At 42.1% G+C, this 14872-nt stretch overlaps 1 protein-coding gene across 2 annotated transcripts in view; it reads right to left on the bottom strand.

The window, feature by feature from the left end:
* Window positions 1–14872, bottom strand: part of tbc1d22a (TBC1 domain family, member 22a) — an 81580-nt gene that overhangs the window by 35509 nt on the left and 31199 nt on the right. For both annotated transcript variants that reach the window (XM_077500985.1, XM_077500984.1), the window contains exon 10: window positions 3821–3927. In XM_077500985.1, the coding sequence (XP_077357111.1) occupies window positions 3821–3927 (107 nt within the window). The remainder of the gene's footprint in view (window positions 1–3820; window positions 3928–14872) is intronic.

Raw genomic sequence — 14872 nt, 5'->3', positions numbered from 1 at the left:
TAATTTAATTTAATTTAATTTAATAATTAACAATTAGGGCGGCACGGTAGTCGAGTGGTTAGCACGTCCGCTTCCCAGTTCTGAGGTCTCCGGTTCGAGTCCAGGCTCGGACCTTCCTGGGTGGAGTTTGCATGTTCTCCCCGTGCCTGCGTGGGTCTTCTCCGGGTACTCCGGTCTCCTCCCACATTCCAAAGACATGCATGGCAGGTTAATTGGGCGCTCCGAATTGTCCCTAGGTGTGCGTGTGAGTGTGGATGGTTGTTCGTCTCTGTGTGCCCTGCGATTGGTTGGCAACCAGTCCAGGGTGTCCCCCGCCTACTGCCCAGAGCCAGCTGAGATAGGCGCCAGCAGCCCCCGCGACCCTTGTGAGGAATAAGCGGTCAAGAAAATGGATGGATGGATGGATTAACAATTATTGATTTAATAATTAATTGGACCGATTTCCCTTACATAACGTAATTGAAAACTGAAAAGCAAAATTCCGAAAAAAGTAAGCCCAGGACCCCAACAATGCAAACACATTATTAAGGTTGGGGATTGAGTGACCACTCGAGGCGTCATAAGGTTTCCTGAGGGAGCCAAGGACCGACCGAACACAAAGTCTGCTTCGGTCTTGCTACCGTCTGCTCAACGTCAAGACGGCGGACCCCTGTTCCTACTCAACAGAGACCCCGTCTATAGCTGGTACCACAGAAACAGATGGTTGCCTTGACAATGAGCGGGCACACATGGTTTTGCCTGCGCTCCAAATGAGCGCTTGGATGCAGCTCAGACAAGGAGCAGCAGGAAAGGGAACTGTCAAGCCTTTAATCATTGGACATTGCATGTTACATATTTGTCAGGTCACTTAGTTAACTGGCATTTCATTTTTTTTAACGCACAGTAGTATGCCAAATTATGGTCTGAGATCCAAATCGTAGTAGGAAGCAATTTCCATACTGTGCCCTTTATTAGCCCATACAACCAGTAATAAGTTCATATCCCAGTGTGACCGTCCAAAAAAAACTTGGCCTGAATAATACATTTAAAAGCCACTGCTCCAAAAGGCATAACCGCAGAATTATCATAAAAAAAACAGGTGTTCATGAGCTGGGTTTCAAAACAAAGCGCCCTCTGGGGCGTACTAACTGTATAATGGACTTTTTGAACTTTTTGACTTTGTTTCCCTCTCCAAGAAATGGTGGTGAGATATGGTGAGAGACTTTTAGCTGCCACCTATGAATTGCAGCCACCGTGCATGTTAATGATGGATCATAATTCGCAAATTACCATGAAATATTGATATCAATGGCATATCGACGGACAGATACGACAGTGGCCTTTTAATTGATTGGAGATGTGGAACCATTGTAATATGTTAAATTAGATAAGTTGTCTGCAAGGGCTGTCCAATTTAGCACAGTCTAAGAGTAATTAGCTGCTCAAAATACGAAGGGAACATGAAGGGTCGACTTAAAATAGCTCAATCAAATGGGTGCATAGACTAATCTGGAAAAGATCTATTCACATTTTGCAAATATTTTATCCTCTAATTAACTCTAATTCTTTGATTCTTCAAGGGTCTACCCGGCAGAGGTAGAGTCATCTTAGGATTAGACGACTTTACCGTAAAGACCAGAGTATTTGAATGTGAGTGGAGAGGATTAGGTAGTTCAAACATGTTTGCGGAAACTCAATGTTGCTACTGTCAGCTGCCAGTTTGATGTGGAAATGGGGTGAGCAGTACAGCGTGCTTATCTTGTTGATAGGCCCGGGATCACGCTCTCACAGCCGTGTTTGTCTGTTTAACTATGCCGTCCGTGTTGGGCCAGGACAGACGAGTGCAGGATGCACACGTCTACCACTCAATCTGCCACTCACCGTAGACGTGATTTAGTCCACTTCAAAAACAAAATGACTTTCATTCCGGCAAAAAATAGAACAATCCAATCAGCAGGTCCAAGTTGAAATGAATCAAAAGCCGAATAAATTAACTGAAGACTAAACACTAGTTCACTTGAAAAGTGTCTAGAATAAATATAACAGGTCAGCCATGCATTTTCTTTTTGGATAATGTACGATGAGTCTGAAATTATATAGTGTTTTGGGGGCATAGATTATCAAATAGTAACGGCAGTAACTGTTAATATCGGCAATTACACTTGCCGGTTACAGTGACTCAGTCATTATTCCTTGCAAGTAAAGGGTTTGCATGCAGTAGTGAAAAAAAAAAAATGTACTGGCAATTTTTCACAATGAAATTATGCAAAAGTGTAGTTTTATGGATGAGCTGGGGAGAAAAACAATACAGCAAAATTTCCAAAAAAATATGAAGCATTTTCAAAGACATCTTTCTATTATGCATAGTGATGCAATTAGCCTCAAACAAAACAGCGTGACAAGTTTCTGCGGATGTACAAGGCGCTTAAAGCAATGAATAAATGTAATTACGCAGACAAGACTCCCTTCCTCTCTACCCCTGAGACGCCCACCTTCAGGACAGCGTGGCTTAATAGAGAATGTGAGCGGGTTGGAGACGAGGTCAGAGAAAGGATCGCCAACTAATTACGCTGCTGAAGCACTCAGCCTCCAACGGATTGTTTAAAAAGCATTAGGGAAGGTGGAGGATGCAGAGAAAGGGGAGTGGGGGGGGGGGGGGCAACACAGCTTCCCTGATGCATTGTACATAATTAGTTTGGAGCCAAGGTCACAAATAAACACAAGCATGGAGACGACAGCGTCCATGCGCACACAAAACTCTACACACGGACACACACACACACCATTCTTCTCTCTTACTTCCTGGGCTCGCAACTTCAGCTTGCTCTTCCTGCGCTTTTCTCCCTCAGGAACAACACAGGCACAGTGACTATTAATTTCTAAAATGAATCGCCGACAAATTGAGTGTAATGAATTAATGCTCACATGCGCACAATCACCTTTGATAAAAGACCAGAGAAATATATCACAGGTTGTAATTTGGACAGGGAATATTAACAAAAATAAATGAATAAACATACTATTGGAAGAATTTGTGAGTATGTTTTGTTTCCAAACATTTATTGCACTAAGGCACATATTTAAAAATCTCATGGTCGCCACCAGAAACAATCACCTGAAATAACGAAGGCAGCACACTTAAAGCTGCTGGTAACTCACATTGAATGAAAGCGCTGGATCAAAAAAAAAGTCAAGCCAATGCTGGGTTGTTTATACTCAACACATTGGGTTGATGATCAGACCCAGAATTGTTGGGTCAAGATTTTGATACAAGGGGTAAAAACTAACCATACTGGTCTGATGAGTTTAAGCTACCAAGAAACAGAAACAACTAGTTTAGAATAATAATCCATCCAACCTTGGGTAAAACTAATCCAATCTCCAGAGTTCCCCAGCGAGAAGGTTAGGAAAACAAACAACCCAGCATGTTTTAGTGTGTTCATTGTACCTTCTGCCATATAGTTAAAGAACGTTTAAATTATTTTGTAGTCAATCAATAACTTTTGGACCAATTAAGTGAAACTGAATTATTTTCTGTGGCACAATTGTTGGGAATAACTGATTTAGAGTCCCAAGCCGTTTGAAAAAATCTGCATTCTAGAATGAGTACTAAATCAATTCTAGGGGTAGGAGAAAGAGTGCCAATGAGAAAGAAGAGCCCGGCAGCTCCCGCCTACTAGCAGAGTATCAATAGCCCACACTGGAAGATCTTCCCCTCAGGCAACATGTAGGTGGAGACAGTTGGAGATTCAGCATGTACACTAAATTGGTGTGAAAGTATGAAAGTGTGCGAGAGAGTTCCTCTCCTTATCTTTTCAACGCACAATGACGGTACGCTTACCTGGATGCCGTCCAGCAGTTTGCTCATGCACCAGAAGCTGTCAGCCTCAATGTTCCTCAGAGCCTCTTCCTGGAGACTGGACACGTCAAAGTTTTCCACTTCTTCCTCTGGAGGAGGGAAATGAGGGAAAGTGTGAACACAGTTAGAAATCAGGAGAAGGGAGGAGGATTCATGGTGGGTTACCGACAGAACAGTACAGAACAATTCAGGTTTACTTGGTCAGTGTAGGGGTGCCCATAAAAAAAATAAAAATAAAAATAAGTCCACCACTCTGCAAAGGCCTTGCAAAAAAAAAAAAAAAAATGTGAGTGTCAACAGGGAGCGAGACAAGACAGCCTTGTAACAGAAATGGTGCTTTAAAATTAGTGATGTTCCGATAAGGTTTTTTGGCCCCCGATACCGATACCCAGCTTTGCGGTATCGGCCGATACCGATACCATACCGATACCTAAGGTCTTTTTTTCCTCAACATGAAAAAGCTGCCCTGCTATTGGTTCAGAGCATTCAAGGGCTAATAGGATATCTTTGATCGGCATGCAGTGAACATGCCACATATCAGTGAATGTCGTGCGCCACAGAAAAAAGATGCTTCATCCAAAATCCTACATTAGCGTTGGAATTAATGGTATCGGCATGTTACTTGTGAGTACTCACTGAGACCGATGCCACTGTTTTAATGCAGTATCGGCACCTCTGCCAATACCAGTATCGGTATCAGAACAACACTATTTAAAATAATGAGAGATTGTGAGAAAGGACTGCTGATGCAAGACCTCACAATGGCGTACTTCCGACTTCCGTGATTTAGCACATGCGCTTTGATTCCGGTTCCGGGTTGCGACGTGCGTGCCGTGTTCTAACACTCGCATCGCCCACTCCTGCGCCCCCAACCTCGTGCTTGCGTCGATTTTGCGGGACCATGCAGGGCGTTTCAGCTCTCTGACGTGCTTCGGACAACTGACAGACACACTACACACTCGCACCCGTCAACGGGAACACGAACGGCAACCGAGGGGCACAAAGTCGGAAGCACAAGTATTGGGACGCAGCCCACACGTCGCGAACCGGACATTACGTGCAAAAACAGTCCCCCCTCTTCCGTGGCATATACCCCATATAATTAAGATTCAGGGAGAACCGGAGAAAGTCCAACTTTAAATGTCCGATCAACCCTTTAAGAGGTTTAAATGTAAGGAAATATTCAAGCATAGTGAGACCCTAGTCAGTCCTCTTCCAGTGAGTGACTACAACAGTGGGTGGCGTCACATGTCATTAACGGCAGTCGCGTGTGACGGACGGCGTGGGGCTTTGACAGAATTCTGACAAGCCACTGACAGCCAGTGGAGGGCAGATGAGACAAGAATGATTAACCATGAACGAGAGTGGACCACAACGCAGCTCGATGGTGGGACGGGAAGGGAAAATGTTACACATGTTGGCATCTTTTTGGAAAAAAAAATGTTATGCATTTTTGCAACACGGGGAGAATTGTACAACGCATATGTCGGGGAGTGCTGGCAGCTCCGCTTGGTATCCTTGGCAACCTGGGTGGAATGTAGTTAGGCTCGTAATGGGCATGCTCAGTCTGACAGAATGACAGACAGGGATCTGGAAAGAGGCCACAGCTACAAAGCAATGAGCAATTCCACTGTATGTCAGTGTGTGTGCGTGAAAAGATCTTTCTTGCATCTTTAACATCCCATCTCAATTTCAAACGCCGTAGCAAGTCATTTGATGTATTGATATGAACGATAAAATAATGCAATTCGTTGCTATTTCGGAGGAGCCCCAAATACCCTAAAGTCCTGGCACTTTGCTGTGGCTTATTTCTTACTGAGGCGGCTCAGCTCCAAAATGTGACGGACGAATATTAGAAGGATGCCTACCATGAGTCCGGCAGTCACAGCTGCACTTGGGCAAAGCTCATCACAACAGCAAGGGGACATGAAAGAAAAGGGAGCAAAGTCTGAAACCATAAACTGGGACCGACTCTGCTGGGAGGACAACATGAGGCAACAGCGCCCCCTGTGACCGTTGGTGGAACACCAAACTGAGTGGATGAATGCTCAAAAAGAAACAGTTGAACCTGATGTCATTAGTTAAATTCCCAGCCAGGCACTTCACAAGCAGCCCCACGCTTGATGAGGCTCAAAGGAAGCTTTGTTTCGCCTGTGTTTGAGGATTTAACACAAAATAGCTAACTTGTCACGACACACTTGATCTACCACGAAAGTGGGAGTAGTGCTGGTAGTTTGACAATCTAACAAGTGACACATTTGGCATGACAATCAGAGAAAGCACAGTAAGTAGAGAGTCGGCTTCAACAAAAGCACACAATGTTGATCTTTTTTTTTTTTCCTTGGCCCGAAAATCACAAGACCTCAACTATTTTCAATTCTACTCTCTACCATATTACAATGGAATGCAATTCTCTTCAAGGGTGACTTTGGACATGTGCCTTCACACAAAGGAACAGCTGACAGCTTTCTGTGTCTGCAATGTGATCTGAGTATCGATAGGAATGCTTAACAAATAGGAAGATGGGGAATTTAAGGACATGTTAGCAAGCAAGCCTTGAAGACACCTCTTTTTTTTTTTTTTTGCCCTTGTGAGGTGTGCCTCCTAAAATCAATGGTTGCAAAGAATTATTTTAAAAGAAGCCCCAAATTTAGGAAAGACATTTGGTTATTTTAAAACAGAGTAGCAGTAGTATGGACAGCAATTTTCGACAGTGTCCTGCTTCTATGAAAACATCTGTATCCCATATCCGTACGCAAGTCGGAACTGAGGGTTGTCAACTGTGCATTTTTTTTTCCCGTTACATTTGTAAACTCTAACGATGGACGTAAGTGAGCGTGCAATCTTTTTTGCATTTTCTTACGCCGGCCAAACTAGTTTCTTGTGTGCCATTTGTATCCTCAAAACCTCATATCAGGACCCCCTGTAAGAGCCCCTTAAAGTTGTCTATTTTGTGAAGAAACCAATGGACAGGAAAACCATAATGTGATTTAAACCAGTGTAACACTCCAAAGACATCCAGTTACTCACAATGGTCTTTCCATCGTGCATTATAATTAATTTCCTACCCAACTCTGACATTATCCCATCTCTCCAAGCTGTTACCCTCCACTTCCACTCATTCTCTCTATTGGCCGCAGATCCAGTTCCCTGCCAAGCCCCAGGGCTCATTTCCTGTTTGTCCTCCTGGCACAGGGGGGCAAACATGTCCAGCGAGACCAACTGCTTGGTTGTGGCCAGCTGTGAGCACTTGGCACAGCCTGGCACGCGGAGTCGGGTCACACCTCGGGAGACCGAGCGCCGGCACTGACATGCACACTCGCAACCAACGTCGCCATCTGCCCTCTATATGAGTACAGGCCACAAGGTAATGTGATGTAAGATGATAAAAGACCTCATTTAGCCTGATGTAACCATAAAGTGAATGTGCATGTAAAAAATCTTGCACGTTGCAAACCATCAGAGAGCGCCACCATTGTTCAAACAGAATTTCACCATCCACAAGATTAAAGCAACTGGTGCGGTCATTACTTATAATGTACATTGGCGGCTCAGGATTAAGCCAATTAATTGAATGACTTTCTATTAAAGTAAGCAAAGATTCTAAATATGTTACAATCTCTTTGCCACCTTCAAAGTGCTAATGCCGGCAGCCTAACACTTGGAGATGAGGCACACGTAGGCTGCTTGTGAAACATGCAAGCCCTCCCTCTGCACCTCACACTCAGGGTTATGCAAGGCAGCCACAGTACAATTAGTGCCATCGCACCATTATTAATGAGAGACGAGCATTTTTTCCAGAGGTGGCATTCAAGCTGTCGCATCATTAAGAGGCGAGTCAACTAGGCAAGACGTGGTGTCACCAACACATTGACTCATACATGTGATGCAGGGATTCACAGCAGGACGTTGCCATGAGATTAGGCTGACAATAATGAGAAGACACAGAGCTCAAGGTAGCATGTGAGGTGCGTTTGTAAATTTTTCCTAAACTTGAGAGGATAATCTCTACTCTCGAGTGAAATAAGCCGATTAATTTTATGCACGGAGCAGCATCTTGTTCTCTAAAAAAAAAAGAAAGCCTGTCAATTGACCTTTTTGCTAAGCCAGACATCGGAAATACAGACTGGCCAATCACAGAGCACCACATTCATATATAAAGAAGGAAAAAATAAATAAAATCATTACGGTAATTACGGTAACACAATGTGCCTAGGTCAGTTTGTGCTGCCACACGTTAACGTACCCTGAGCAGGAATGATCTGCTTTTACTAAATGGGCCCAATAACATTTATTTATTTTTATTTTGTCAATCTATACCAGTGATCGGCAGTAAATAGAGACATAACCACATAACCACCTTTTCAAAAACATTGTTACTCCTTAATGTTGCTAGACATTGTAAGCCCATGTGGGTTCAGAAAGCTTGAAACATTTAGCAACCGTAACAAAGGGTGGCCAGGCCTTAGTGTAACGACAGTCCATGATATCGTTGGCCATGACAGGCTTATCAACAACATATTCCAAGTGTCAACCCTTACTACTAATAAAGAAACCCTTGGGCCACAAAAACATCACACCATCTCACATTTTTTCGCGCCATAATGCCATATGTCCATGCACCAAACGGCAGGCGAGAGCTCTTGGCAAGATAATGTAAGGCCTTGACATAAAACAGAATACAGATATTAATACCATATCTGTGTATGCGCAGGCACATAATGACCCACTTACCCTGGGGTGAGATTGTTTCTCGGGAGAAGACGCTCAGAGTGTTTAATGTTGAGTAAGACTACCGCATCATGTTAATTGAGCGGCGCAAATATCTCCTCTCTTGCTGCCTAAAATATGCTGTTATTGGCCAGCGGCATAACATATACAATTCCAATTGATTCTGCATGTCATCTCAATCCTGTCGCCATAGTAATGTCAAGTGAGGGAGAGGGTGGTTGTGCATAATTACACAGTGCTTATAGCGTAGTCATAAACAAAAGTGGAGAGTTACTGACAGATGTCAGTTACGTGGTCATTTTTCATTTTTAAACATGGATATGCAAAAACTATTTTATATAGTCTCTATTTCCCTATCCCTATTCCCTACAGACTTGGGCCAACTAGTGGAAACCAGAGTTCGAAGCAAACATGGTGAAGCTGCATTTAGCTATTATGCTGCACATAGATGGAATAGGCTGCCAACAGAAGTGAAGTCAGCCCCGAGTGTAAATGCTTTTAAATCCAGGTTAAAAACTTTTCTCTCAGGTTTTTTTTTTCCATTTTAATTATTATTTTTATTCTTATTTTAAACTTCCTTAAGCTAAATGTTTTAAAGTTTGCTGAATAATGTTTTAATATTGTCATTGTATGTTCTTTTTAGTAAATTTTTTAACCTATTGTTATTTATTCTTCTTCCTCTGAATATTAACTACCGTTTGTTGATGCTTATGTGTTGTCTTTCCTTGTGTAAAGCACATTGAGTTGCCTGGTGTATGAAATGTGCTATACAAATGAACTTGCCTTGCCTTGCCTATTGTCATCAGTGGACTATAAATGACAACACTCATTGTATGCTTTTATGTTTTACTGTACCAAAAATTGTCAAATGCAAAGTGATTTTAGCTTCTAGTTCATATGGTTCTGATGAAAAAATACAGCCGGTTAATCTCTTTTTGATGTTCATTTCCAGCTTAAGCATAGTAAATCAGCCTCCGTAATACACCGGACACATTTGGGAGCTGACAAGAGTTTCTTGAGATCCTGCTAGTGAAGTCCATTAAGTCATTACCGTGTGTAATCTGCAGGTTTAGTTGGGAATAAAACACATTAGGGGAACAGCGGTACACGGACATAATGCGGAGCCTGCAGACACGTTTGAGGATACGAAAAATGAAGCTGAAGGGAGATGAAATGCCTCAGCACAGTTGGACTTAATGTGTCTGACGGCCTGTTGCTGTTGCTGTTGTGTATTTTTTGCACCATCATTGTGCATTTATGCAGACACATCTATGCAAATCATCCTCCGTGAAATGTGTTTACGCCCGTATATATGACAATTCATGACGCAACCGACCAAACTGCGACGATTGTGTCTGTTGCATCCAATTGCATCAGGCCAGGCACAACGCATCCAAAGATAAAAACATATTTTTTTTGTCCCAATCAAGTGGCAGTGACAGAGGGGGAATGAGAGCGATGTGAAGAGATCTGAAGCTTCTTGTCGAGTTTCAATTTAAGGCTTTTTATAGTCAAGTAATTAACTTAATCTAAAAATATTCAATACCCCCTTATGATTATTCACAGCAGATAAATCACTCTTTGACAGAACTATTTCTACACAGAATTTCTGAGCTCTATTGCTTTTTATCAGGAGCAATTGGATAATATCTGCGTACATTGAGGGGAAGGACCAGGTCTCTTGACTTTCCAGATTTTGGGATCCTGTTGTGAACCCAGGCCTTCACTCGCCATTTGAAATAACCTCAAATTCCACATTTTATTTTGATTTTGAAAATGCAGTCTACCGACACAAGCCCACAGCAACCTCAACCTATTACCAAAAGGAGGTGCAAATTGAACGAGACAGAACAACCATCAACAATGCGAATAGTATCAAGTGATATGAAAAGTCAGACACTGCGGCGATTGATGGGTGAAGACCGAGACTTGAGGGTCAAAACTACGCGGCTGATTCAATTTCAGCCGGTCCCAGTCCTATTACTTAACTCCAGAAAGAGGGTGATTGCATTCTAAAGCCTATAGAACATTGCAGCAAGGCAAAGCTCGGGTTGTGGGAGTAATACAAATGGGGAGGGAAACTGTCTGGGAGAAGACAATGCTTTCACAGAGTCAATAATCTCATTGAATCATTAAAGATGGAGGAATTAGAGTAAGTAAAAGGCGATAAGGAACAAGCAGAAACAGCAACATGGAGCCAGTTAAAGCCTTTAGAATAGAAGGCGAAAACAAGCATCCAGACCATGTGAGAATAGATCAATGTATAGTTCCTAAAAGAAGTGATGGGAAGGATATACGAGAGAAATGTGCCCCCCCAAAATGCCCTTTTTTTGTTTGTTTTAAATGAGCTCGTTCACATTCAATATAGTTTCTTTGGAGAAGGCTATTATAAAAATCTGGTGGCTATGAAATTAGTGTACAATCATCCAAGGCGACGGCTCGGTTTTAGCGCTTTCATCAAAATAAGTTCCACTTCAGTGAGGTGAAAAGATTTGAAATTTGAGGGCATAGGGAGCACTCAGAAGTACTCTGTCCTCACATACCCGGATTCAAAATACAATATGTGGGCTTATAATCTTGGGTCAAACCATTTTTCAATTCGTCAATCAGGGCTTGTGCTAGATTCGTTAGATTCCCCTGGATTTTCAATTTGTCAGACGTCCAACTTTTTAGCTGTTCCATCAACCAGAAATAATACACATAATTCAAAATTTATAAGTAATCTAATGATGTGGGAGTCAAACTACACTGCGGGAAACAGCGCTAGCGCTAAAAAGAACCATTTCAACGTAGAAAACAACAGCAGAAGCTCAGGAGAGATGAAGTAACGTGCGGAAACAACAAGGACAAAAGATGCAATGACAAAATTAAGCAATCATATTCATACACTGAGTAAACAGAGTTGCGGACCGAATGTTTCAAGTGAAAGCTGATGAAAGGAAATTTGAAAGATAGATTTCAGCCTCAGCTTTTCTGTAAGTATGTAGAGTATTACAAAGCACAGACACTGGTTAAAACGAAGCGTGCATTCCTGTGATCTTGCCGTTCGTCCATCTCTGCCAGCTCTTTATTGCATGGCAGAATGACTGCTAATTAAATTTGTAGGCAGTATGCTTACATAGATGTCAACCACAAGCAGCCTTGAAAGTGTTGACCTCGCAGCAACTTCCCAGCTGGCATTCAGTGTCACTTTGATGGGTTAAATAGAGCAATAGTGACCATGTCGCTCTGCACATTGGAGGAAGGAAGACTGGCTAAGAAAAAATAATAATAATCCAATACCGTGGTCCCTCACTACTTCGCGTATTTGTATCTTGGTCCAAAAATCATACATTACGGGGTTTACTAACCCCACCCATTAGTGTCCCACGTGAAGATGTAATATGTACAACCTCATTGAAAAGCCTAATACTAAAACAGGCCAGTAATTATTTCAGTGTTGACATGTATGTTAATTTGTCGTCACTACTGGGATGAGACACTATTGGTTGTGGTTAGTGAGAGGCTCAGTGAGGCTGTAGTATGGTTGACGTTACAAAAAACGTAGTCAACACTTAATAAATTGCTGGCCTATTAGCTCAATCAGATAGACCACACAACCCAGCTTCGAGTCTCAGTAACTCCACTTATGGTTCAGTTTACTATTTTTTCACTGTTCACATGCCTGATGAGGTCGCTAAACTACAATAAGAAACACTTGGTCGTAATTTGGCACAATTCAAAATAACCTATGTTGCCATATTAATTGGAGGTCTGTCTCGGCCAATAATACTCAACATTTTAGTTGGGTGTAACATGAAACTTAAGAACAAGTTACAGTCATTGTGTCTTTTACAGAACAGCTATCTCACAAGGTCATGGAAAGTATTATTACCTTGAAGCAATTCACTCCTGTCGTGTGCGTGTCATTACAGTGATGTAGATGGTGCAACAACACAGTGTAGTGTCTGCACAGATATTTGGACTTCTAAAGATTACTGCAATTTATTCAAGGTCTGTGATATAAAAATAGAGGGCAAAAGGACGGATATATGTAGTACGTTCAAACACCATTAATGATTGATAGAATAGCAAAAGATCAGTGGTTCTTAATCTTGTTGGAGATACTTAACCCCACCAGTTTCCTATGCACATTACACGTCTTTATTGAAGAAAAAAAAAAAGTTGTTTTTTTAAATTCAAGCCACTATTATACAATATACAGTAATTCAATCTGTGTCTCTTCACCTTGCATTCAGAAAGTGTTGTGATCTTGTATACCGCATCTCCATGCAGCTTAAAATCATGCAGTTAATGATGTTGACTCCCAAAACTCAACTCAACAACCATAATAAAGAAATCACAAAAGACAACTATTGGGCACACCAAATTCCCTACAGCACAGATAGGGCAAGGTATGTAGCGTGATCACCTGCAGCCACTGATGGTTCCACCGAACCCCTGGGGTTCGATCAAGCCACTGCAATAGATGAATAAATCTTCATTGGACAATGGTTTTGCACCTCTGACTAATTTTATCCAAATTAGACAGAAACATTAGAAGACATTTGTATGTGATTTTTAGGCTGAAAAAAAATAAATAAATAAAAAATAAAAATAAATAAAAATTGCCAACACATCCAAGGCTTTTTGAGTGTGGCTGTGGCTCGGTAGAGGCTTTCTGGTTTCAAACTTCTCAGACTGAAGACACATTACCATCAGTTTCTCCACTGTGGACCAGTTCCAGCCCCTTTAGCTGCTCTTGATTCTTAACAACCATCTGTCTAATAATATCCAAAGATTATCAGACTTTACAGATGGTTCTTCACCTCAGTCACAAGATGCACTCCTCCAAAAAGAATATTGATTACGGCAACGAGGGAAACTAACAGTAACGCTAACCACTTCCTGCCAGCTGTGACAACAAGTGATGCTTCAAAGTGCAAAATGGTGACAGGATACGCCAGGCCACTCATCTCCCGGCTGATAGTGACGACGGCGCGCCCGCCATCTGACAGTGTGTGGGCACTTTCACAGTCACTCATTTTCTCAAAGATCTTGTTTTCCTGCACTGTTGTTTATCCCGCTGTCATTCCCAGAGACAGACGTCACCCTTTTTCCCTTCCCTCTCATTCCGACTTGCTCCCTTGGCCCTGATTTCTCCTTGGCGTGAATCCTCCATTCTTCAACACCAGCATGCAGATTGTAATACGGATCCGGTGCCTGATCAATTAAAGCCTGACTGGCCTGGCCCATACCAACCTGAACTATTCAACTATTACGGTCGACTAATGGTGTAAGAGGTAGAATAGATGAAAGCTAACACAAGGGTTCACAAATTGGAAATGAGAAGCGTACACACTTGAAATCAATTTCTCCTTTGATAAGAGAGAAAGCAGCTAAATTGCTTCACACTCCAGGTGGATCAAAACAAATGCTCCATGTGTTCTTTGACACACTGTTTTTACTGCAATTCAGAAAGACGAAATATTACTAAGAAATTAAAAGGTGACTCATATAAGTGTACATATTTTTTATGCTGATTATTTGTATCTATCTATCTATCATCATTTTGTTATTTATTACTAAATCATTTTTCTATCTCAGGCCTATCCAGGTGGACACTGTGAGCATCCCAACACATTCAGAGAATATAAAATCTGCCTTTACAGCAAATATGTATCAGCAGAAGAACACAAAGGGGGTGTTAATGAGTGAATTCCACACTTCCTACCAGTTCACTACAAGAAACAAAATGAGGTCCTTCTAACATCAGCTTTGGCTCTTTTGCGTCACGTTGGAGAACACGTCCCTTGACGACAACATCAACAGCACACACAGGTCGCATTGCCGGCACTACAAAAAGGTTTGTTAGTCGCGCATGTTGTTCACGGCTCATCAGCGCACGTCGCCGCACACGCAGGGAAGAGAGGCGCAGCGTGACGCTTTGAAGCCCCGGTCTTGGTTCACACCCACTGTGGCTTGCGGAACAAACGGGGGAAGGTGGAGATTGAAAGAGTTGAAGGAAAAAAGAAAAGAATAAAAGACTTCATGATGAAAGTGTGGAGCATAAAGTCTACATCACTGACAAATACAAATATTCTCGATTAGAGAAGCACTGACACAATTTTTTTTTTGTGCACAAGTACTCACATTTGAGTACTTGCCGATACCAAATATGATACTTGAACTTGATAATGCTAGAACACAGTGGTTCTTAACCTTGTTGGGGGAACTGAGCCCCAGGGCCAGTTTCCTATGTGGATCACTCAACTCAACTATTTATAGAGCACGTTATAACAACCACCACTGATTTCTTAAGAT

The sequence above is a fragment of the Festucalex cinctus genome, chromosome 16, assembly GCF_051991245.1.
Source record: "Festucalex cinctus isolate MCC-2025b chromosome 16, RoL_Fcin_1.0, whole genome shotgun sequence".
Lineage (NCBI taxonomy): Eukaryota > Metazoa > Chordata > Actinopteri > Syngnathiformes > Syngnathidae > Festucalex > Festucalex cinctus.
The sequence above is the reverse complement of the archived record's forward strand: the minus strand, read 5'-3'. Positions and strand labels throughout refer to the sequence as shown.